At 44.0% G+C, this 24,341-nt stretch overlaps 1 protein-coding gene across 3 annotated transcripts in view; it reads left to right on the top strand.

Annotated features, from left to right (window-relative positions):
- FANCL (FA complementation group L) overlaps positions 1–24,341 on the top strand; it is a 126,419-nt gene that overhangs the window by 24,927 nt on the left and 77,151 nt on the right. For all 3 annotated transcript variants that reach the window (XM_040351149.1, XM_040351151.1, XM_040351152.1), the window contains 2 exons: positions 8,020–8,117; positions 18,070–18,166. In XM_040351149.1, coding sequence (XP_040207083.1) covers positions 8,020–8,117; positions 18,070–18,166 — 195 coding nt within the window. The remainder of the gene's footprint in view (positions 1–8,019; positions 8,118–18,069; positions 18,167–24,341) is intronic.

Here is a 24,341-nt window from a genome sequence, read left to right on the forward strand (position 1 = left end):
ATAGTGCCCATCATTGGTATTAGTAGTTTTGGTGTCCGTGGCAAGAATTATGCCCCAATTGCGGTGTCATTTGGAGGAATATTCCCCCAAGGGCCAGATAAAGGCAAGCAAAAGGACGCATCTTGCCCCAAGGTTAGCAGTTTGGAGACCACTGCAGTCAATATTTAAAATCAAATAAACAACAGAAACAAAGTTCTGTATAATAAAGTGAAAAAATCCCTTTAGCAATCAAAAATTCAGTGCTGCTATGCCAGCAGCAGATGCTACACCCCGTCCTCGCACTTCTCTGATCTTCTGGGAGTTGAATGCATTTCAACCAGAATGTACTAAGGTCACTGATGGTACCACTCCTACAGATGCCTGGAAATGACAAGAGTCAGTGACGTTCCTATGCACTACTGGCAGTCAGATCAGAGGAGTGTGTGTATTTGGTGCTTGGATAGTACCTTTGAATGTAAACTGAACATCTGTTTTTATAAATTAAACATATTGCACCATTGGCACCTTCTCTTCTTGTAAGTTTTAATTACCAGGAATTTGGTGGGGAGTCCTTAAGAAGCAAAATTGTTTTAGAAAATAAATTTAATGCCGCAAATTAGGAAAAGTACTTAAAGTGGAGTTCCACCCATAAATATAACATTACATCAGTAGTTTTAAAAAAATGTCATTAGTCCTTTACGAATTTTTTTTTTTTTTTTTTTTTTAAATGCCTTTAAAGTGTTGTTGCTAGGCAGAATAGTTAATCTTCCCACTTCCTGCACCTAGGTGCTTAATGCTTCCTAACCTACACAGCACAGACTCCTGGGAATGTAGTGGGTGTAACTTTCCAGGAGTCTGTGCACTCCCCAGTCTCGAAGAATCATGTGACTTGGACAGCACAGGTGCTGAAACCTGATCTGACACTGCTTGTGCAGCACTGAGCATGGCTGAAATCCAGGAAGTCATACAGTCTGGCTTCATGATGCCCACACTTAAGATGGCCCCAGTCAATTTCTATTTTATAAAGTGTCTAAATGCTGTAACAACCTAACAAAACGGACCTTAGTTTACAGACCAACTTTACTAGAATACATTAAGCTTGTGTATTACAGGGGTATTTATATTTAAAAAGTGAAATTGTGGCCGGAACTCCGCTTTAATGACCCTGTTTTGTTTGTTTAAGGCCTCTTTCACACTATCGCGACTTTAAAGCTGCGTGTTTTTTTCAGGGCTGTGGAGTCTGAGTCGGAGTCGGGGGAAATTTTGGGTACCTGGAGTCGGAGTCGGCAAACAATGCACCGACTCCGACTCCTACTAAATTTAGATTGGAATAAAAAAAAAAAAGCAAGTTTAAATGTCCCAATTCACAAAAAGTTATAATTAATGACTTCTCTACTGTAAGAATAAAGACCAATGCATGCAGTGCCTCACGTAACCGCAAAACGAACACGTTAAGTGACCGTGAAGAAGCATGCTTTTCATGTGCTTCACTATATGGCACGCAACGCACAATTAGGAGCTGCAATACTTATATTTTCCATAGTGTTGTGTTCTGCTTTTACAGGGAACGCATGTTAGAGAACCAGTAAGTGTCCAAATAAAAAAATTCCAACAGGAGTTTTATAAAGCACTAAAAGAAGTTGAAAAGTATGATCGCTCATCAAAACTTACTGTTTTGTAAGAGATCGTTAGTGATGTGGCCAGAATAGTTACTGCAACGCCACCCACCCAAGTCAGTGTCGAAAGATTATTTTCAGCCCTAAAAATAATAAAGTCTGACTTAAGAGCCTCTATGAAAGAGGATCTGGCAGAGGCAATTCTCTTCCTTAGAACTCTACATTGAATTGATTTGCATTTGCTAAGCCTGTAACTACATTTCAAGATTAATATAAACCATTTCTAGGTTTTACAGATTTTGTTTTTGGTTCATTATAGATGTTCTAAAACAACCAAATAATGTGGTCTGTATTTTTGAACTGGTAAAGATCATGTTCCTGATGTTTAAGCCTGCTGCTACTATCCAGCCACTTGATTGTTTTCATTGTGTTTGTCTTTTGCTTAAACTGTGCAATACAGTAGACTGTTGGCTTCCCAGCCAGTAGTCCTGTGGTGGTAGGTTGCGTTTCTTTCCCTCAAGGAATGTATAAAATACATTCGCATATTAATACAGAGGAGTCGGGGAGTCGGAGTCGGAAGTACATAAAACTGAGGAGTCGGAACATTTATCTACCGACTCCACAGCCCTGGTTTTTTTTGCCACGATTTTGACGTGATTTCAGGGAATGCCTGTGTAACTCGCATCAAAGTCGGACCAAAGTAATGCAGGAATTACTTTAAAGTCGGCACGACTTGAAGTCGTACTAATATGAATGGTTGTCATTGGAAATCATGGGGAACAACTTGTCATGCAACTTTGCAGTCCCAAATGGTGGGACAAGTTGTACAAGTGTGAAAGGGGCCTAGAGGTTATTTGGTGGTGAGTTCACTCTAAACCTGGCCATACATGTACTGAATTTTGGTCAATACATGTCATAGGTAGGTGGCCCTGTTCGAAACCACTAGATTGACAACATATTTATTTTAATTTTTTTACTTTTGCCAAAGAAGGGAAAAAGGAAAATTGTCAGCCGAACAGATGCAAGCACTGTTCAAGTATTCTAACAGCCGCAGGGAGCTAACAGCAGGGATTAATAACTCAGGATATTTCTTTAATTTAGTCCACTGAAGGAAAGAAACCTAAACGTTTATGGCCAATGTTAAAAGGGGGTTTTAACTGTGTGGCCGTGAGTCACATTTTATCTTGAAGTATAAAATATATTTCTCTTGGTGGATCACGAATAGGAGGATATTGAAGCTGAGGATTGTTACACTGATAAATTTATACTTGGAACTGATTATTGCTATGGACATCAATGAATTCACATGTGTGCTAAGGGCCAGATGGGGGGGATTTACTAATATTGGAGAACACAGAATCTGGTGCAGCTGTGCATAGTAACCAATTTGCTTTTAACTTCAGCTTGTTCAATTAAGATTTGACAATAAAACATGGAAGCTGATTGGTTTCTATGCAGAGCTTCACCAGCTATGAGTAAGCATCGGTTATCAATGTGAAACGCGTCAGCTCTGTTACCCCACTGTTTGCAGTTTTTTTTTTTGCTGTTGTAGTTTTCGTTTTACTGGAATAAAAGGCACAATTTTTTATAAATATTGGAGTGCAGCTGTTCATCTCATCCCTCTTATTTATGCAGAGCTGCACCAGGTTCTGTGTACTCCTAGTATTAGTAAATCTCCCCTATTATTATTTTTTTTCAACTTTAGGCTACTTTCACACTGGAAAGCACCTCGGTGTGAAAGTAGCCTTTTTATACACATTTATCTTCACTATTATTGTTGTTTTATTGGATTTTCAAGTGTTAATAGATTGTTAGTGTTTTTATCTCAAAAAAGAAAGAAAGAAAGAAAAGATATATATATACACACACACACACACACACACACACACACACACACACACACACACACACACAGTAAGTAAGAGAAGAATCCCTTGGGGACACCAAATCTCCACGTGAATGAGCCAACCACCAGTACAGATTGCTCGCTCACCTCGGTAACTGGACCCCTGAACTAACAGGAAGGCCAATCACACAGGTTTTTTTCTTTAGTTTTACCAAAACCATATAATATGGCACACAGTTGAAGGTAAATCTAAAGGAAATCGAAGACCAAAAGTTGTATAGTGTGTGGATAGCTTTAGATTGGCTCACTAAGTTTTCCAGAATTGTTCACAGAACTGGAGGTCAAATTAGATGTTTCTTGGCTAAAGGTATTCAGATGGTGCTTCTTCTGTTACAACATTGAGGTTGCTCAGGTGGACATATTGAAGGCTGGTCTTCCCATTTAGCAGTACGTTTGAGAAAGGACATGCTAAGGCAAACATCTTAATTTGTATTTATTTTTTCTACAGGACAGAGAACAGTAGGACTCTAAAGTATACCTACAGTTTAAGAAAAAAAAAAGTAACATAGAAAGGCATAGGTGAAGTTTAATAATTCATTTTATGGGAACTTTACATGTGATAAATGGTTTATGATGCTTTTTAAACCCTTATAAAACGGATCACAGATTCCAAATTTGGCAAGCACATCAATCATACAATATATGGCCAAAAGAGTCGGTTTGATGCCTCATTGGTGTCCAGGCATAACTATTTGCTGCAATCTCTAGTTAGCATGATCTGCAAGGCTTATTGCTGACCTTATTATTTCACCTGCTTAGCCCTCCCTAAATATATACCACTTAATTGTTGTTGATCACAAACTGAAGAATCATACTGTCTACTAGGGCTTTTGTAAATCCTTTAAGCAAAGAGATTGAACTTTAATTACTATATAGCATACAGTCATTGCTTTCCTTAGATATCCCTGTTCGGAAGAAGTTTAGAAAGATAGCCGATACAAAATCAACTGTTAATATGAATCTTAATGCGACTCATTTTAATAATTATCCTGTTTTTTTTTTTTTTTTTGTTTTTTTTTTGTTACAGGAGTATTTTTACATACAAAGTTAAATTTGGTTAAGCAAATTGTACTTTCTTTAACTTTTTACTGATTGTAAGGTTGAAAGTTTTTTTTTTTTTTTTTTAAAAGAGAGGTTTTTAAATTTATGAACATTTTAGAAAAAGTGTTATGGTAATAACTTCTATCCTTAACCACTTAAGACCTGGACCTTTATGCAGGTAAAGGACCTGGCCAGTTTTTGCGATTTGGCACTGCGTCGCTTTAACTGACAATTGCGACGTGGCTCCCGAACAAAATTGGTATCCTTTTTTCCCACAAATAGAGCTTTCTTTTGGTGGTATTTGATCACCTCTGCGTTTTTTTTTTTTTTTGCGTTATATACAAAAATAGAGCGATAATTTTGAAAAAAAATCTATATTTTTTTACTTTTTGCTATAATAAATATCACCCCAAAAAATCTAAAAAAAAAGTATTTTTTTCCTTAGTTTAGGCCGATACGTATTCTTCTACCTATTTTTAGTAAAAAAAAATCGCAATAAGCGTTTAACGATTTATTAATAATTTGGTTTTTTTTACTACTAATGGCGGCTATTAGCGTTTTTTTTTTTTTTTTTGTGACTGCGACATTATGGCAGACACATCGGACAATTTTGACACATTTTTGAGACCATTGTCATTTTCACAGCAAAAAGTGCTATAAAAATGCATTGATTACTATGAAAATGACAATTGCAGTTTAGGAGTTTACCACTAGGGGGCGCTGTAGGGGTTAAGTGTGACCTCATATGTGTTTCTAACTGTAGGGGGGAGGGGCTGGACATGTGACGTCATTGATCGTCTTTCCCTATATCAGGGAACAGACGATCAATGACAGTGCCACTGTAAAGAACGGGGAAGGTGTGTTTACACGCACCTCTCTCCGTTCTTTAGCTCCTGTGACCGATCACAGGACACCGGCGGCGATCGGGGCCATGGTCACGGAGCTTCGGACCGGGTCGTGCGCAACCCGCGGCTGGGCTCTTAAAGGCGACGTGCCTGTGCCCAGCCGTGCCATTCTGCCGACGTATATGTGCAGGAGGCAGTCCTTAAGTGGTTAAGCCTAATGTTGTCTTGATAGCTGTTTATAATATTTTGAGTTTAAAGGGGTTGTAAAGGTAAAAAAAAATTTCCCTAAATAGTTTCCTTTACCTTAGTGCAGTCCTCCTTCACTTACCTCATCCTTCGATTTTGCTTTTAAATGTCCTTATTTCTTCTGAGAAATCCTCACTCAAGTGAGGGGGCGAGCACGACACGCCACACCAGGGAGAAAGCCTTGCATTACTGTGTGGAGTTACAGACAGAATAACAGGAAGTGAGGATTTCTCAGAAGAAATAAGGACATTTAAAAGCAAAATCGAAGGATGAGATATGTGAAGGAGGACTGCACTGAGGTAAAGGAAGCTCTTTAGGAAAAAAAAATAATTACCTTTACAACCCCTTAAGGCCTCTCTTATGCCGCGTACACACGACCGTTATTCATGTCATGGAAAAAAACTAAGTTTTTATCAACGTGATTCCTCTCAAGCCTGCCTTGCATACACACAATCGTGAAAAAAAAAAAAATGCTCGAGCAAAGCGCGGTAACGTACAACATGTACGACGGCACTATAAGGGAAAGTTTCATTCGAATGGCGCCACCCTATGGGCTGCTTTTGATGATTTGGTGTTACCGCATGTTAGTAAAGATTTGGTGAGAGACGGTTCGCGCTTTTCAGTCTTCGTGCTTTTCAGTCTGTTACAGCGTGAAGAATGTGCTATCTCCATTACGAACACTAGTTTTACCAGAACGCGCGCTCCCGTCTCATAACTTGCTTCTGAGCATGCACGTTTTTTCCCCCTCGTTAAAGCGTACACATGACCGTTTTTCACGACGTGAAAAAATAGGGCAGTTTCTAAATTTTTAACGCCCATTTTTCTCGTCGAGAAAAATGCTCTGGAGCATACACACAACCATTTTTGACGACCGTTATGAAAAACGGTCGTGTATACACGGCGTTAGGCTCTGTTCTCACTGCTGTGACTTAGGATCCAACTTATGAGACCCCAAGTCGCGTGACAAGTGAAATCCCATGTTAGTCAATAAGAGCTGTCTTAACCACTTTAAGACCACCCACCGTATATATATTGCCGCAGAGCGGCTCTATTGCATGAAACAACGTACCTGTAAGTAATTTCGTGCAATAGATATTGTGGGCGCCCACTGCATGGAGGGGAAGCCAATTAGTGGGTCCGGCAGACCCGATGTCTGCCGGCCACCTGCTATCGCTCAACAGAGTGGCAGAATGTGGATCTGCCTCTGCAAACAAGGCAGATTTCCCGTTCTGACAGGGGTGTACACAGATCTTCTGTTCCTTGTAAGCAGGAACAGCGATATCTGTGTTCTTCCTCTCAGTCCATCCCCCACATTCATGTCCAATTTGTCCACCGCAATGTCGCATTCCCGCAAAAATTTGCTGTTCGCTGCCTTTTTTTGTAAAAAAATAAAATAAGTCCCTAAATCTATCCCATAGTTTGTAGACGCTATAACCTTTGAATAAACCAATCAATATACGTTTTATTGGGATCATTTGTACCAAAACTATGTAGACTAATACATATTGGCCTAAATTAATGAGAAATATGTACACAGACTGTGTTTGGGGACGCTCACCTTCATGGCTGTCAAATTGGGATGTGTGGCTATGTCTTTGCAGCTCCTGTGTCCCCATAGACATGGATGGGCTGCCTACATGCACAAACAAGGTGCTCATCTAAATGAAATCAAAGTGTATCTATACTCACGGTCTAAGATGTAATAGTGCAGCTTACCAGCTCTTACACATGGGTTTTTTTATTACACATGGGCTTTTTATTTTCCAGCCTTATTTCCTTTACTTTCACCAGGTGATGCTGTCAGTAACAATCTTCCTGTTCTAGGGTGACAACACTTACTGACTATATCTATGTCGGAATACAGTTGAACTCCATAGGGCAGCATGTTTTTAGCTCTATAGAACGCCTCCTGCTTTCCTCTTCTGCATAATCTAGAAGTTAGGCATTCTGTACTTTAGGGGTAATCTGGGTAGGGCTTATAACACTATATAGTTGCACCAAACGCACTGGATTTCCGCAATTTTTTTTTTTACCTTTTCTAAAACTGTTTACTAAACTGCTTTCAAAGGTAAATTTAACGGATCAAAATGGAATCAAGTACATAAGGGGTTAGGTCTATTGTTAGGCTTTATACACATTTTAACAAACACAAAAAAGTAAAACAAAATTATGAAAAAAGGAAAAATACATCCAGGCTTATTTAGTAAATCAGTTCAGATAGCATTTTTAAATTTCTCTGACTCCAGTAAAATTGGATCTGCTTCTAAACCTTTTTATATGTTTGACCAGTATGTTTGTTTTTATGGGGGAAGATATGTTTAAAGGTTCCCTTATTGTTGAATCTGGCCCACTGTTTTCCAATGTATGCCTCTTTTTTTTTTTTCAGGATGTTGCTCTTAAAAACCCAAATTCATCGGAAGCTTCACCTGCTCCTCATTATTATTCTTGCCTCGTGAAGGACATTGATAGCCTGGGATGGGATAAGTATGTTTTATGTATTATTATTTGTATTTTTTTTTTAAACCACTTCCTACCAGACAGACGTCCCTGGACGTCCTTGACTTTGACCCGGGATATCTGATTGATGCCTGCAGCTACAGGCATCATTCAGATATTGTCTTTTAGAGCCGCAGATTCTGTGCACCGTAAGAATGATCATAGCCGCTGTTCCGCAGCTTGATCGTTCTTACAGGCGGCGAGAGGGGACGTCCTCCCGCTGCCCTCTACCGACTCACCACTGCGATCGGTGAGTCGGAGAACAGGATCCGCCAGCCCCGGATGTCTACCATAGAGATTTTGGGTGGACCAGATGGTCGCCGGAGTCTCTATGATCGTTAGGAGGCCGGATGCAATGTTATGACGTCGCAATCAGCCTCTGCATTCAAAAAAATGGTGGTGATTGTTTTTTTTTTTAGGCTTCCCAGTCTACAGGTGAGATGTGGGGTCTTATTGACCCCATATCTCACTGTAAAGAGGAACCGTCATGCTTATTCCTATTACAAGGGATGTTTACATTCCTTGTAATAGGAATACAAGTGATCAAATTATTTTTTTTAAAGTAAACAGCCCACGATATTTTATCAGATCGTATTGGAGATAGAACACAAGTCGATTTACGTCTACCACTACTTTAGAGGTGAATGGAGGGTCCAGTTGGTCGGACTGTTGGACTGACTGAAAGGGGCCCAAGGCTGCTTTCGCACTGATGCGCTGCAGTTTACCCACACCACGAGTGCAACGCAGTGTACCTTTGGTTTTTCTGCACTTTGCAATACATCTATTATATTCTGCAGGTGTGGTGCACTTTCAGAAAGCTCACCAAACTCGCAGATAATAACAGAAGTCTATGGCTCAGTGCAGGTAAACTGCTCTGCATCTGCCGATCAGTTTTAAAGCAGTCCAGTAACCACTGCAGAAAAAGATATGCCCATATATACACACTGTGATTTTAGCATTCTATTCTATTCCATCTCAGAGCAGGAGATCGCGGGCCACATCAGAGGGCTCTGCGGGCCACATGTGGCCCCCGGGCCACTGGTTGGGCACCCCTGCCCTAGGGTGTCTGCTAAAAAAAACATATATAGTGTTTGGGGGTTCTGAGTAATTTTCTAGCAAAAAAAAATATGAGTGCCAGAATAGGCTCGGTAAGAAAGTGGTTAAATAAGGGTACTACTTGTGTGTTGATTTCAATTAAACAATTAGATGTAAAGAATACATTTTATATAAATAAAATGACTGCACCTGTATAAAAAAAAAAATGAAATCCAAAGGTATACAGTTACAAAATATTTATTTCTGCACTTATGGTTGTCGCTGTTGTTCGATGTTTGCAGTATATAAGTACTGACCTCTCACACATGAAGAACACTTGGAGTGTTCTTGGTTAACCAGGTAATGGGAAGGAAGTACTTTACTGTGCCTACACTAATTCTCTTCTGCACATGTACCTGTACTCTAGTAATGGTAAGGTTTGCTGGGATAGTGGCTGATAACTGCCAATAGCTGGTTTGTGCACAAGAGCATCTGCTCTTCCGGCTCTCTCCCTCCCCTGTTCAAACACAATGGCTCCAACAACAAGTGAGGAGGGAACGGGGTGGGACTATACCCTGTTCTTCTGTGTGTCAATAAACAAACAGAGCAGGGCTTGGGAGCGAGCAAGCACGAGTGCCTCTATAGCAAGTGGCTTGCTGTGGGGCACTCATCGGGCGGGGGACCCGAGAAGAAGTCGATCAGGGTTGCTGTGTGCAAAACCATTGCACAGAGCAGGCAAGTATAACATGTTTGTTTAAAATAAAAATTGGACCTTCTTAGTATGACTTTAGGAATAATAAAGACTTCTGGGACATGAGGTGTTCCATTTTGGCTGGGAACATGAGGGGCATATTCCCTGGTGACATTTGATTCACTTGGACCCTTTTCACACTGGGGTTGCCCGTGTATTCACGGTAAAGCACCGCTCGTTATAGAGGTTTTTCCGCTGTTTAAAGGGTTTAAAACTCCAGTGTTGGGGGACTTCCGAAGGGCTTTTCAGGCGTTTCGGAAGTGCTGCCTATTCTTTGCAATGGGCAGGGGCATTTTGGGAGCGCTGTATAGTACTGACATAAAACGATGGCGGGCGGCCCGGAAGTGGCTAAACTTCCCTCTGTTGACGTTTTTTGAAGTTTATCAGCAGGGGAGTTTATGGGCTGTTGTCTGAACGTCCTAAAATCACGTTCAAACCACATGCGTTCAAACCAAACATGCTTTTATTAGCGTGTTTTACACTGCAGAGCTGAATGTAAGCTGGTGTAATTTTACAAAAAAAGTTGAAAAACTTGCAATAATGGGATTAAAAACGCTGTTAAAAGTGTGTTTTTAAAGGCAGCAGTTTCCTACTAGCAATCTGACGTTCAGAAAGACTTTTATGAACATCCTGTGTGTATGGAGCCTTAGGCCCCTTTCACACAATAAGCTTGTTTGGATCCGACGGTCCGTTTTTTCAGGCGGATCAGAGCAGACCATCCATTGACTCCTATGGGCAGGCAGATGTCAGCGGAGATGTATGGCTGACACCCGTCTGCCATCTGATCCACTCAAGACGGACGTATGTTGATACGTCTGCCATCCATCTTGGCAGATCTGATAGAAATGCACATGCTGTCCGTTTTTCGTTCGGTCTACCCATAGAGATTAGCGGGGCTATGACGGGTCCCTCCCCGTTCAGTGAGCAGAGACGGTCCTGTCATCTGCCGAATCTGCGGAGATCAATGGAGCGATCTCCCACTGAGCTGGTGGACTCCGCTGATCTGGTAAACTCCGCTGAGCTGCTGGACTCCGCTGAGCTGCTGGACTCCGCTGAGCTGCTGGACTCCGCTGAGCTGCTGGACTCTGCTGAGCTGCTGGACTCTGCTGAGCTGCTGGACTCTGCTGAGCTGCTGGACTCTGCTGAGCTGCTGGACTCTGCTGAGCTGCTGGACTCTGCTGAGCTGCTGGACTCTGCTGAGCTGCTGGACTCTGCTGAGCTGCTGGACTCTGCTGAGCTGCTGGACTCTGCTGAGCTGCTGGACTCTGCTGAGCTGCTGGACTCTGCTGAGCTGCTGGACTCTGCTGAGCTGCTGGACTCTGCTGAGCTGCTGGACTCTGCTGAGCTGCTGGACTCTGCTGAGCTGCTGGACTCTGCTGAGCTGCTGGACTCTGCTGAGCTGCTGGACTCTGCTGAGCTGCTGGACTCTGCTGAGCTGCTGGACTCTGCTGAGCTGCTGGACTCTGCTGAGCTGCTGGACTCTGCTGAGCTGCTGGACTCTGCTGAGCTGCTGGACTCTGCTGAGCTGCTGGACTCTGCTGAGCTGCTGGACTCTGCTGAGCTGCTGGACTCTGCTGAGCTGCTGGACTCTGCTGAGCTGCTGGACTCTGCTGAGCTGCTGGACTCTGCTGAGCTGCTGGACTCTGCTGAGCTGCTGGACTCTGCTGAGCTGCTGGACTCTGCTGAGCTGCTGGACTCTGCTGAGCTGCTGGACTCTGCTGAGCTGCTGGACTCTGCTGAGCTGCTGGACTCTGCTGAGCTGCTGGACTCTGCTGAGCTGCTGGACTCCGCTGAGCTGCTGGACTCCGCTGAGCGGATCCGCCCCATGTGAAAGGGACCTTTTAGTAAATCAACCCCTTATTGTCTTCTTGGGTAGAAGACTTTGATTGCGCAAGCACTGTTGCAATCAATGTGGAGGGTGGCAACATGTACTGTAATAAAGGTTGTAAGTGCTCTTTTACTCTTTTAAGGTGGGTTAGGGGGTGCTGTTATGTGGAGACGTTAGCTTCTCATTCCTCATTTAAAAAATATAAACTTAAAGGTAAAGAACGTCCTTAAAACAATTTACAATACAATTTCTCATTAAGCAGTAGGTTGTTTTGGCATGTACCAAATAATTTTTATACAGATAGTGACATTTTATAACATTTGGTATCTAAAAAATTCTATTTATGTTTTTTTTTTTTAATATGTTTGTCGGAAACAACAAACAAGGCTTTCACATTTAAAATGCAAATATGTCTGTCAAAGTTTAATCCAATTTAAATTACCTCATATGAAACTTAATTACATTGTTCAGACTTGGGCAAACAGCATGGAAATCTCCTGATACAGGGCATTTAGAATAGCTGCATCAATGCAAAATATTTAGACACTAGTAGACGTACACCTTTTGATTGCTTGTGTGTGGTGTTTACACGTGCCAGCTTTCCATTTTCAGTATAGTTTGAGTAGCTGTGTATACAGTAGGTGTTTGTGATATTGTGCTTTTAGCACGACAGCGTCGCGCTGATTCTCGGCGACAGGGTGCCGAGATCTCGCCGGCATCTCACACTCACTGGAATAGTGACAGCACATCCCAGCAAGCGCGTCATAGAAGCGACGGGAGATCCGACTTGGATTCCCGCCAATTCTACACGTGTGCGGCGTTTGTTATGAATCCTGAGGGGGAAGTCCCCGCCGGATTTTAAATAAAAATCCGGCATGGGTCCCCCCCTCAGGAGCATACCGGACCCTTAGGTCTGTTATGGGTTGTAAGGAGAGCCCCCCTACGCCGAAAAAAACGGCGTAGGGGGTCCCCCTACAATCCATACCAGACCCGTATCCAAAGCACGCTACCCGGCCAGCCAGGAAGGGAGTGGGGACGAGCGAGCGCCCCCCCCCTCCTGAGCCGTACCAGGCTGCATGCCCTCAACATGGGGGGGTTGGGTGCTCTGGGGCAGGGGGGCGCACTGCGGCCCCCCCACCTCAGAGCACCCTGTCCCCATGTTGATGAGGACAGGGCCCCTTCCCGACAACCCTGGCCGTTGGTTGTCGGGGTATGCGGGCGGGAGGCTTATCGGAATCTGGGAGCCCCCTTTAATAAGGGGGCCCCCAGATACCGGCCCCCCACCCTAAGTGAATGAGTATGGGGTACATCGTACCCCTACCCATTCACCTGCAAGAAAAGTGGTAAAAACACAAATAAACCACACAGTGTATTAAAATATTTTATTTTTCTGCTCCGGAGGCCGCCCCCTGTCTTCTTTATTAGCTCTTTTACCAGGGGGGGCTTCTTCTTTGACGTCTTCGGGTGGGTGGGGGCCGCCGTCTGGTTCTCTTCCACCGCCGGGGGGGGGTGGCTTTTAAAAAAGCCCCCACCCCCCCGGCGGGTTTCCTCCGGCGTCTTCGGCGGGGCTCTTCTTCTTCCGCTATCCCGACGGGTCTTCTCAACTCTCCGGGGTTCTCCTTCTGTCTTCGCCGCTCTCCGTTGTTGACTCGTCGCACCCCGGTTCTTCGTCTCGCTGTCCGGTCCCTTCTTCCGTGCTGTACGTCTTCTTCTGTGCTGTGAGTTCTTCTTCCGCGCTGTGACGTCATGTTCTTCACTTCTCTTCTTCTCCCCATGTTGACTCGCCGGTCCTCCTCGCTGAAATGACGGATGCGCGCCTTGCATCGGACCTATATAGGCCTCGCAGTCCCATCATGCTCTGTACCTACCCATGTGATACCTACCCACGTGGGTAGGTATCACATGGGTAGGTACCAGAGCATGATGGGATTGTGAGGCCTATATAGGTCCGATGCAAGGCGCGCATCCGTCATTTCAGCGAGGAGGACCGGCGAGTCAACATGGGGAGAAGAAGAGAAGTGAAGAACATGACGTCACAGCGCGGAAGAAGAACTCACAGCACAGAAGAAGACGTACAGCACGGAAGAAGGGACCGGACAGCGAGACGAAGAACCGGGGTGCGACGAGTCAACAACGGAGAGCGGCGAAGACAGAAGGAGAACCCCGGAGAGTTGAGAAGACCCGTCGGGATAGCGGAAGAAGAAGAGCCCCGCCGAAGACGCCGGAGGAAACCCGCCGGGGGGGTGGGGGCTTTTTTAAAAGCCACCCCCCCCCGGCGGTGGAAGAGAACCAGACGGCGGCCCCCACCCACCCGAAGACGTCAAAGAAGAAGCCCCCCCTGGTAAAAGAGCTAATAAAGAAGACAGGGGGCGGCCTCCGGAGCAGAAAAATAAAATATTTTAATACACTGTGTGGTTTATTTGTGTTTTTACCACTTTTCTTGCAGGTGAATGGGTAGGGGTACGATGTACCCCATACTCATTCACTTAGGGTGGGGGGCCGGTATCTGGGGGCCCCCTTATTAAAGGGGGCTCCCAGATTCCGATAAGCCTCCCGCCCGCATACCCCGACAACCAACGGCCAGGGTTGTCGGGAAGGGGCCCTGTCCTCATCAACATGGGGACAGGGTGCTCTGAGGTGGGGGGGCCGCAGTGCGCCCCCCTGCCCCAGAGCACCCAACCCCCCCATGTTGAGGGCATGCAGCCTGGTACGGCTCAGGAGGGGGGGGGGCGCTCGCTCGTCCCCACTCCCTTCCTGGCTGGCCGGGGTAGCGTGCTTTGGATACGGGTCTGGTATGGATTGTAGGGGGACCCCCTACGCCGTTTTTTTCGGCGTAGGGGGGCTCTCCTTACAACCCATAACAGACCTAAGGGTCCGGTATGCTCCTGAGGGGGGGACCCATGCCGGATTTTTATTTAAAATCCGGCGGGGACTTCCCCCTCAGGATTCATAACAAACGCCGCACACGTGTAGAATTGGCGGGAATCCAAGTCGGATCTCCCGTCGCTTCTATGACGGCTCTGTCTCCATCGCGGCAAGCCAGCTCGGCGCTGGCTCCCGCGATGGGGCTCGTAGGTGCTCAATCTCGCTGAGAAAGAGAGCGAGATTGACACAAAATCGGCTTCACCTACTGTACGTTTGTGTGTTGGGAATAGTAGACAAACAGGTACAGTTGTGCTGGAAGTAGAAAGTTGTGCAAAGTTCTCTTCTATCTCATATAAACTTTTTATAAAAGCATATTGCGTATTGCTCAGGATTCATGTACTGGACCTTCAAGTTGCCAGTGCACATTTATTAGGGGCAACCTCTGTGGGAATCAGAGGATACGTTATGCACATAGTGTAATTTACTAAAATGCAGCAGTTCGCTTGCTGTCTCTACATATTAAAGAGTAACTGAACTTTGTAAGCCATGCCCAAAAAAAGTGAGCAGATGGCACAGGACTGATCACCAGACTGATCTCCCCCGCCCACCCCCCCCCATTACTGACTTATGTCTTGTCCTGCACTGTGTCTCTGTGTAGAGCCACCCATATTGGTAGAGACAGGGCTTTGCTTGTCATGTTAGAGCCTCCAGTCAGCAGATATCGCCAAATCTCACTCCAAATCTCCTGACTCTAGCAGTCAAAGGCAGCAGTGACTTGGATCTTGCAATGCAGATATACAGCTTTAACCACTTAAGCCCCGGACCAATATGCTGGCTAAAGACCCAAGGGGTTTTTACAGTTCGGGACTGCGTCGCTTTAACAGACAATTGCGCGGTCGTGCGACATGGCTCCCAAACAAAATTGGCGTCCTTTTTTCCCCCACAAATAGAGCTTTCTTTTGGTGGTATTTGATCACCTCTGCGGTTTTTATTTTTTGCGCTATAAACAAAAATAGAGCGACAATTTTAAAAAAATGCAATATTTTTAACTTTTTGCTGTAATAAATATCCCCCAAAAACATATATAATTTTTTTTTTCCTCAGTTTAGGCCGATACGTATTCTTCTACCTATTTTTGGTAAAAAAAAATCGCAATAATCGTTTATCGGTTGGTTTGCGCAAAATTTATAGCGTTTACAAAATAGGGGATAGTTTTTTTGCATTTTTATTTTTTTTACTAGTAATGGCGGCGATCAGCGATTTTTTTTCGTGACTGCGACATTATGGCGGACACTTCGGACAATTTTGACACATTTTTGGGACCATTGTCATTTTCACAGCAAAAAATGCATTTAAATTGCATTCTTTATTGTGAAAATGACAGTTGCAGTTTGGGAGTTAAACACAGGGGGCGCTGTAACATTTAGGGATCACCTAGTGTATGTTTACTAGTGTAGGGGGGTGTGGCTGTAGGACTGACACCATCGATCGAGTCTTCCCTATAAAAGGGATCACTCGATCGATGCGCCGCCACAGTGAAGCACGAGGAAGCCGTGTTTACACACGGCTCTCCCCGTTCTTCAGCTCCGGGGAGCGATCGCGACGGAGCGGCTAAAAACAAATAGCCGCGCCGTCGTCCCGGATCGCTCCCCGAGCGGACCCGACCTCCGCATGTACCGGGGGGGGGTCCCGATCGGACCCCCCACCCACGTCTAGCAGAGGACATACAGGTACGTGGATGTGCCTGTCCGTGCCATTCTGCCGACGTAAATGTACATGAGGAGGTCGGGAACTGGTTAAAACCGTTGCTGACCAGCCGCCATAATTATATTACGGCAGGTCGGCACGATCTCGTGAGCCGTCGTAGCTGTATGTCGGCTCCTTTAACCTTCTGAGCGGTGTTCCCGAGTCTGACTCGGGGTGAGATTTTTTGGCTACGATCGGTAACCCCGAGTCAGACTCGGGCTTGCCTCGCAGCATCCATAGGCTTGGTTTACTTACCTTGTCCCTGGATTGAGCGAAGCCACCGCGCTGTGTGAGTGAGCGGGACCTCGCTCGATTCACACATTGCCTCTGTGTGCCGCCGATCTCCGTTCCCTGCGACGTTACGACGTATGGGAGCGGAGAACGGTGCCAAATTCAAAAAGGTAAACAAACACAATACATACAGTATACTGTAATCTTATAGATTACAGTACTGTATGTAAAAAATACACACCCCCTTGTCCCTAGTGGTCTGCCCAGTGTCCTGCATGTTCTTTTATATAATAAAAACGGTTCTTTCTCCCTGCAAACTGTATATTGTCCATAGCAACCAAAAGTGTCCCTTTATGTCAAAAATGGTTTTAGAGCAGCTAGAAAACAGCGATAATAAATTATAATCACTTGCAGAATTGTGCGATAGCGATTTGTGGGGAAATTCGTCATAAAAAAATAAAAATAATGACAGCGACAATTCTGAAACTGAGCAACTTTCAGTGATTTTGAGTTGATTACATTATTGAATAATTTTTAGTTTAATTATATTATTATTTGTTATAATTATTTATAATTATTTATTATATTATAATTTATAATTTTGTTTTAAAAAAAATTCATACCCGGGATGCCTACTAGACTCTTGTTTGGTCAGATTTAAGTGAGTTATTCCTAAGAATTACAGGCCTACAGTATAAAACGCCAAATTTCCTTGCAAGTAATGGTACCGCTTTCAGCACCTTTTTTCTGAAATAATCATACCGCCAGGGAGGTTAAGCGTCGTCGCCAATTCTCGTGGCTGGCGGTAGCGATGACCGCCGGCCACATGCGATTCGTGGCAGAGGCAGAACAGGGACATGTGTAAACACACACATCCCAGTTCTGTGAGAAGAGGAGAGGCAGATTGTGAGTTCATATGAGCTAGGAACCACAATCTGTCATATCCTAGTCAGTCCACTCCCCCCTCCATTAGAGCACACACTAGGGAACACAGTTAACCCCTTGATCTCCCCCTAGTGTTAACCCCTTCCCTGTCAGTGACGACACAGTAATCCGTGCATTTTTATTGCTCCGATCGCGACCAATGTCCCTTACACATAAGCTGGTGATCGGCTTTGATGAGAAAAAAACGATTACAGAGCTTTTGTTTACATCACATGATCAGCTGTCATTGGCTGACAGCTGATCACGTGGTAAGGGGCCAGGATCGGCCCCTTACTTGGATCTGTGATCATCCGAGACTCAGTGACTCGGGTGATCACAGCAGGATGCGAAGGGGAGGACATCTATTGACGTCCTCCCGGCAATTGGGGTCCCCGCTATGACAGTCATTCGACTATAGCGCGGACCCCCAGTGGTTAAATAGTAAACCATTACCTTGTTCTTTACATCTAGACCAAGTGGTTTGAGATGGCGTTGACCATTATTTCTCAAAAGATATTTGTAACTGCATTTGTAAACTGTTTTTTTTGTCTTTCTTCTAGGTTAGTATTTGTTGATAATGAGTTCAGTACCCTCAAACTGAAAATAGAAGATTCTACAACACGGGCGCATGTCATCACTGTAAAGCTGGGAGCTAGAGTTAGTATCATTCTCACTTTTTTCTTATACTTTCTATGCTGCATTTATGTAGTTTGTAGATTCATGGATATTTCACAGCAAAGCCCAAAGGACAGTTTCACATTTTTGGTGGCAAATGTAAAGTCAAACCTGATGAAAAAAAAAAAAAGACTTTTCCAGCTCTGGTTGGATTCAACACCAGCGATTTACAGCTGTTTAAAACTTGGTACATGTGCAGTTTGTTTTGGTTAGAAATATTTTGCAATAAAATTAGTTCACTCGTTTATGATTTGCTTTGTGCAGTGTGTTTGAATTGATGGGCAAATAAGTAGTTGGGCCAAAAATTGTGTACTGCCTAGCTGTAGTATGCCCCGCATGAAAGAGGTATTAGGCATTGTTTACACTTTTGGTGAGTGGGCAGTAAAATTGTGCGATTGAGCTGTGTTTCTGCAGCCCACCAACTGCCCCCCACCTTAAGCTGCAATAGGCAGCGCATGGAGGTGTTTATATGCTGTCGGCGCAATGGTTCGCGTCCGCGGAACAGTTGACCTGACTTGTAGTTATGCCTCCTTCTGGACACGAAAATTCAGGTCAATAGGGAAGCGCAGCAAATGCCCCACAACTGCATGCAATTGTAGTGCATTTGTCGGCAAAAAGGGGGTTAATACAGGTGGTGAAGAGGCATTGCATCACTTTCTCACTGCTTGTCAGTAGCCTCTGGAGCACGATCCGAACGCGGATTGGGCTTCAGAGGCAAGGGAAAGTTAGATGCATGTCTACATCTAACCTTAGTCCCCTTTCACACGAGCGCCTCCGTGGAACAGAATCCACTTGCTCAGAGGGGGGATGGCTTCGCTGAGCAGGCGGATGACAGGTCCTTCTAGGCTCACTGTGCAGAGAGGAGATGGACCCAGTCCCGTTCTCCCTATGGGGAAATCTGGTGAAAAAGGACTGCCTGTTGGATAGCGGCAGAAGTCAGCGAACATGTCAACGCTGACATCCGCCACACCATAGAGGAGACTGGAGGGTCTGATCGGATCCGGCTGAAAAACTGAGAGGCTGACCTGATCAGACAGCCGGTGTGAAAGGGCCCTTCCTATTTTTTTTTTTTTTTTTTATATATATATATTTTTCTATTTTTTTTTTACAATTTTTTTTTTTTTTTTTTTTTTTTAGGGGGCTTTGGAGAGACATTTCTTGAGACCGAGAAAAGGGACTGAAGACCATCCCTTTCTCTGCATCCTGAATTGTATTGTAATGAATGACATGGGAGTCTGTATTGAGACTCCCATTCATTCACAGACTGACAGAGTAAACAAGTTTTGCACAGAGTGGCCCCGAACATCCTCTTCTGGGGTCCCGCGGAGGCTCTAGCGGCTCCTCCGTGCATGATTTAACCCGTGTGATACAGTCGTCGGCCATAGCCGCTGAGTGTATGACTCGGCCCCGCCCCCGGCACGCTGCCTAATTGATTTGATTGACAGCCGTGGGAGCTAATGGCTGCGCTGCTATCAATCTAATCAATGAAGAGCAGACAAGCCATTTGGAAAGCGACATAGGATCACGCCCACGGACTCAGGTGAGTAAAATCGGGGCTCGGGGGGGCTGGAGAGTGCAAGGTGTTTTTTCACCTTAATGCATAGGATGCATTAAGGTGAAAAAACACAAAGCTTTACAACCCCTTTTAATGGTGGCACAGACAGTGACAGAAACTGACAGTTTTAACCACTTCAGCCCCAGACCATTTTGGTGGTCAAAGACCAGGCCACTTTTTGTGATTCAGCACTGCGTCGCTTTAACTGACAATTGCGTGGCTCCCAAACAAAATTGACGTCCCTTCCCCCCCCCCCCCCCACAAATAGAGCTTTCTTTTGGTGGTATTTGATCACCTCTGTGATCATTATTTTTTGCACTATAAACAAAAAAAAGCAACAATTTAAAAAATATATATATATTTTTTACTTTTTGCCATAATAAATATCCCCAAAAAATATATAAAATTTTTTTTTTTCCACAGTTTAGGCAGATACGTATTCTTCTACATATTTTTAGTTAAAAAAATCGCAATGAGCGTTTATTGATTGGTTTGCGCAAAAGTTATAGCGTCTACCAAATAGGGGACTGTTTTATGGCATTATTATTAATATTTTTTTTTCTTTACTAGTTATGGCGACGATCAACGATTTTTTATCAGGACTGCGACATTATGGCAGACACATCGGACACTTTTGAGACCATTTTAGGACCATTGTCATTTTTACAGTAATCAGTGCCATAAAAATGCACTGATTACTGTAAAAATGACACTGGCAGTGAAGGGGTTAACCACTAGGTGGTGCTGCAGGGGTTGCGTGTTCCCTAGGAAGTGATTCTTACTGTTAGGGGCGTGGCTGCACATGACACGTCACTGATGACAGTCCGGATCACGAGGAACGGTCATCAGTGACAGTGTCACTAGGCAAAATAGGGTAATGCCTTGTTTACAAAGGCATTCCCCTGTTCTGCTCTTGCCGACCGCAATCGCGGGACTCCAGGGAACATCGAGTTCCTGGGATGCGCGGCCGCACTCACAAGGCACGCGGAGGGTGTGCGCCCCCTGGGAGGCAGATTTAAAGGGATGTACCTGTACGCAAATCTGCCTGCCCGTGCCATTCTGTTGACGTAAATAGGCGTGTGGCGGTCGGCACGCGGTTAATCTTTCTCCACTTTATCCATAACAAAAAAAAAGTTTTTGCCTTTTTCGTTATACTTTAAGATGGCTGTTTATGCTGACCTTCTGGTTTCAATACTTTCTTAGTTATTGGCCCAGAACAAGTGAGTGTATACAATATATTTCCAAAAGTATTGGGACGCCTGCCTTTTACACACACATGAACTTTAATGGCATCCCAGTCTTAGTCCGTAGGGTCCAATATTGAGTTGGCCCACCCAACTCATACATACACTGATCAGGCATAACATTATGGCCACTGATAGGTAGTTACAATGGCACCTGAAGGTCGTATATTAGGTAGGAAGTGAACATGTTGTCCTTTTTGAAGTTGATATATTGAATGCAGGAAAAATGGGCAGGTATAAAGATTTGAACTCCTTTGACGAGGGCCAAATTGGAATGGCTATATGGCTTAGTCAGAGGAACTCAAAAAACTCAAGAACTGCAACTGTTGTGGGATGTTGGGATGTTGCCAGTCTGTAGTGGTCCAAGGAAAGAAAACTGTCAAACTGGAGACAAGGTCATAGGTGGTCAAGACTCATTGATGCACGTGGGGAAGAAAGGTTACTGCAGCTCACATTGCTGAAAAGTTAATGCCGTTTCTGATAGGTATGGGAACACACAGTGCATTGCAGTTTCCTGCTTTGTATGGAGCTGCGTAGCCACAGACTGATCAGGGTGCCTTCCTGACCCATGTCCACAGCCAAAAGCTTACAAAAACGTACAATGGGTATGTGAGCATCAAAACTGGACCATGGAGCAATGGAAGGTGGTGGTTTGGTCTGATCAATTCAAGAATGGTTTGAGGATCACAACACTAAGCTCTGCGTAGCTGCTGGGTCCGGACCAACCCAACATGCTGGAGCTAACACATGGTTATGGAACAAGGTGATGGTGGTGGGCACCTAGCATTGTCACATGGGAGGGGGAGTGAGTTGCATGCCAGGCATTTTTCTTTGCTCCCAGCAACTGAATGTAATGCCACAGGACTGAGGAAAGGGGAGTATGAGCTGCTGGGGAAGGAATTTAAAGCGGGTATTCAGCCTTTTTACAAATAATAAATAAAAAATTAAACTTTGCAGCTACAAATGCTGTAGCTGCTGACTTTTAATAAAAGGATACTCCCCTATTCAGGAGTCCAACCCTGTGTTCACCACAACTTTTTCTTTGCCGGTCTTTGTTTGGTGTCGGCATGTTTACTGTGGGTAGCTGGCTGTGACTCCTTGCAACATCACAGTTGGCTGCCCACTGTGTATGCACAAGCCACACTGTGCTTTGTGAATGGTCCTACAGCCTTCTGGGAACTGTGATGTATCCCAGTTGCGGCAGGAGGGAAAACTTTCAGTAGATCACAGTAGCACTCTGACCATCCCCAACCAAAAAAGTGTCAAAATTAGAAGAGTAGGGAGGGAGGGTATAAAACAGAACTGCCCCTTTAGGATGAGGATGAAGTTCCGCTTTATCTGAACCAGCATGGACAAAGAAAGGTTCACTTTAAGGACCCTGTTCAAACCATTGTGCTGTGGTAATGTTATGCAGCCTGTGTTGGTGTGGTGATGGTTACATGCAGCCCGTGTTTGTGTGGTGATGGTAACATGCAGCCCGTGTTTGTGTGGTGATGGTTACATGCAGCCTGTGTTTGTGTGGTGATGGTAACATGCAGCCTGTGTTTGTGTGGTGATGGTAACATGCAGCCCGTGTTTGTGTGGTGATGGTAACATGCAGCCTGTGTTTGTGTGGTGATGGTTACATGCAGCCAGTGTTTGTGTGGTGATGGTTACATGCAGCCCGTGTTTGTGTGGTGATGGTAACATGCAGCCTGTGTTTGTGTGGTGATGGTTACATGCAGCCCGTGTTTGTGTGGTGATGGTTACATGCAGCCAGTGTTTGTGTGGTGATGGTTACATGCAGCCCGTGTTTGTGTGGTGATGGTAACATGCAGCCTGTGTTGGTGTGCCTGAATGGCACCCTCAAGCACCTTGCTAATAGATTGCAGCATAGTAACACACAACTGTGCATTGCAGTATGTTATGTTACAGAAAACACCTTTTTTGGTGCATTAAGCGGCCTATATAAATGGCCACACTAATACAACATAATTTCACACTCCGTATAATGTGCTTTAATGCAGCATAACCATACAACGGTTCTGAGAATGGCTGCATCACAGTGCTCATATACGTATTCTATTTACAGCAAAACTATTAAAAAGTCATGAAACGCGATTATGGAAAATAAAATATAAAAACAAGACAGATCAAAAAAGAGAGCAAAAGCAAAAAAAAAATATATTTTGTTTTATAGCGTAATAAATTTGTAAAGTTCAGAAGAGTGAATTAAAAAAAGATATACAGTATTAGAAGTGGCATTACTGTTAATACTTTTAACTGAATGTTTGTTTTCTGTCCGTTTCAGTCCAACAAAGCAGCTCTTTTGTGTGCATAATATATATTTGATATCGGATAATTAAAACCTCCATGCCTAAAGTATTAATCTCTTGTGCATGAATTTCACGCAAGCATTAAGAGCCTCTGTCAATGCTGCGCTAATTTCATACATATAAAAGTGGTTATTTTAATGAATCTGCACCGTCGTTAGTAAGGACTACTGTAAGTTCTTAGAGCTTAAGTTATTAAGTAAATTGTCTGAAGAATTGTTTTCTTTTAAAGCCATTTCACAGTTGGCGAAATGACTGTTTCAGTTCCTAGTCTGTTAAGCAATGCTATAAAGGTGATTACTATGTGCCTTCTTCCTTGGAAGGTATCTCTCTAATTTTACCCTACATCATTAAGTTGGTGAAGCAAAGCCTGTGCTTTCCCCCGCGATAGACTACAAACGCCATTTTTTTTTTAATCCTTTCGTTAATCTAATCTTGCTTGTTTTTACTGTTAGATGCAACATCCCCATCACAGCCAAAATCCAGTTATAAAGCAAGCGGCGTTTTTTAACGGCTTATTTTGTTTAGTTCTTACCGACGTATATAAAATAGCAGCTGGTACATTAAGTGAGGAAGTTAACGCGCCCGCATTAACAGAGAGGCTCTCATTATTTAAACCTAGGTTTTCTGAACTGTTTGTGACTTTTTAATAATACCCTTTCTTGCCTGCAGCCATTCAGACTTCCCTAAGCTCACAAAGCTAAGTAGTTCAATTTTTCAGCTTTTATCTTTGCCCAGGAGAAGATAAATGAAAACGGGGGCAAAGAATATTTGTGGTGGCGGGAGTGTAATCCTACGGTTGGTGTGAAGGGATAAGAACACATTCGTTTAGTATGCAGAAACAATAGCCCATATCGGTGTCTATTGAAGCTATACACATGAGTCACGTGTAAAATAATCTGGTCTTGTGATGGCCTAGTATTAAGGTCAGGGATCTTATTTCTCAACTGCTATAGGCTTATTTTGTGGTTTTATGTAAAATCTGTTTTAACTGCAATGAACTGGCTCTAAGGTTAGATTAAGATTTTTTTTGCTCAAAGGCAGTT

Source organism: Rana temporaria, chromosome 4 (genome assembly GCF_905171775.1).
Source record: "Rana temporaria chromosome 4, aRanTem1.1, whole genome shotgun sequence".
Classification (NCBI taxonomy): Eukaryota; Metazoa; Chordata; class Amphibia; order Anura; family Ranidae; genus Rana; species Rana temporaria.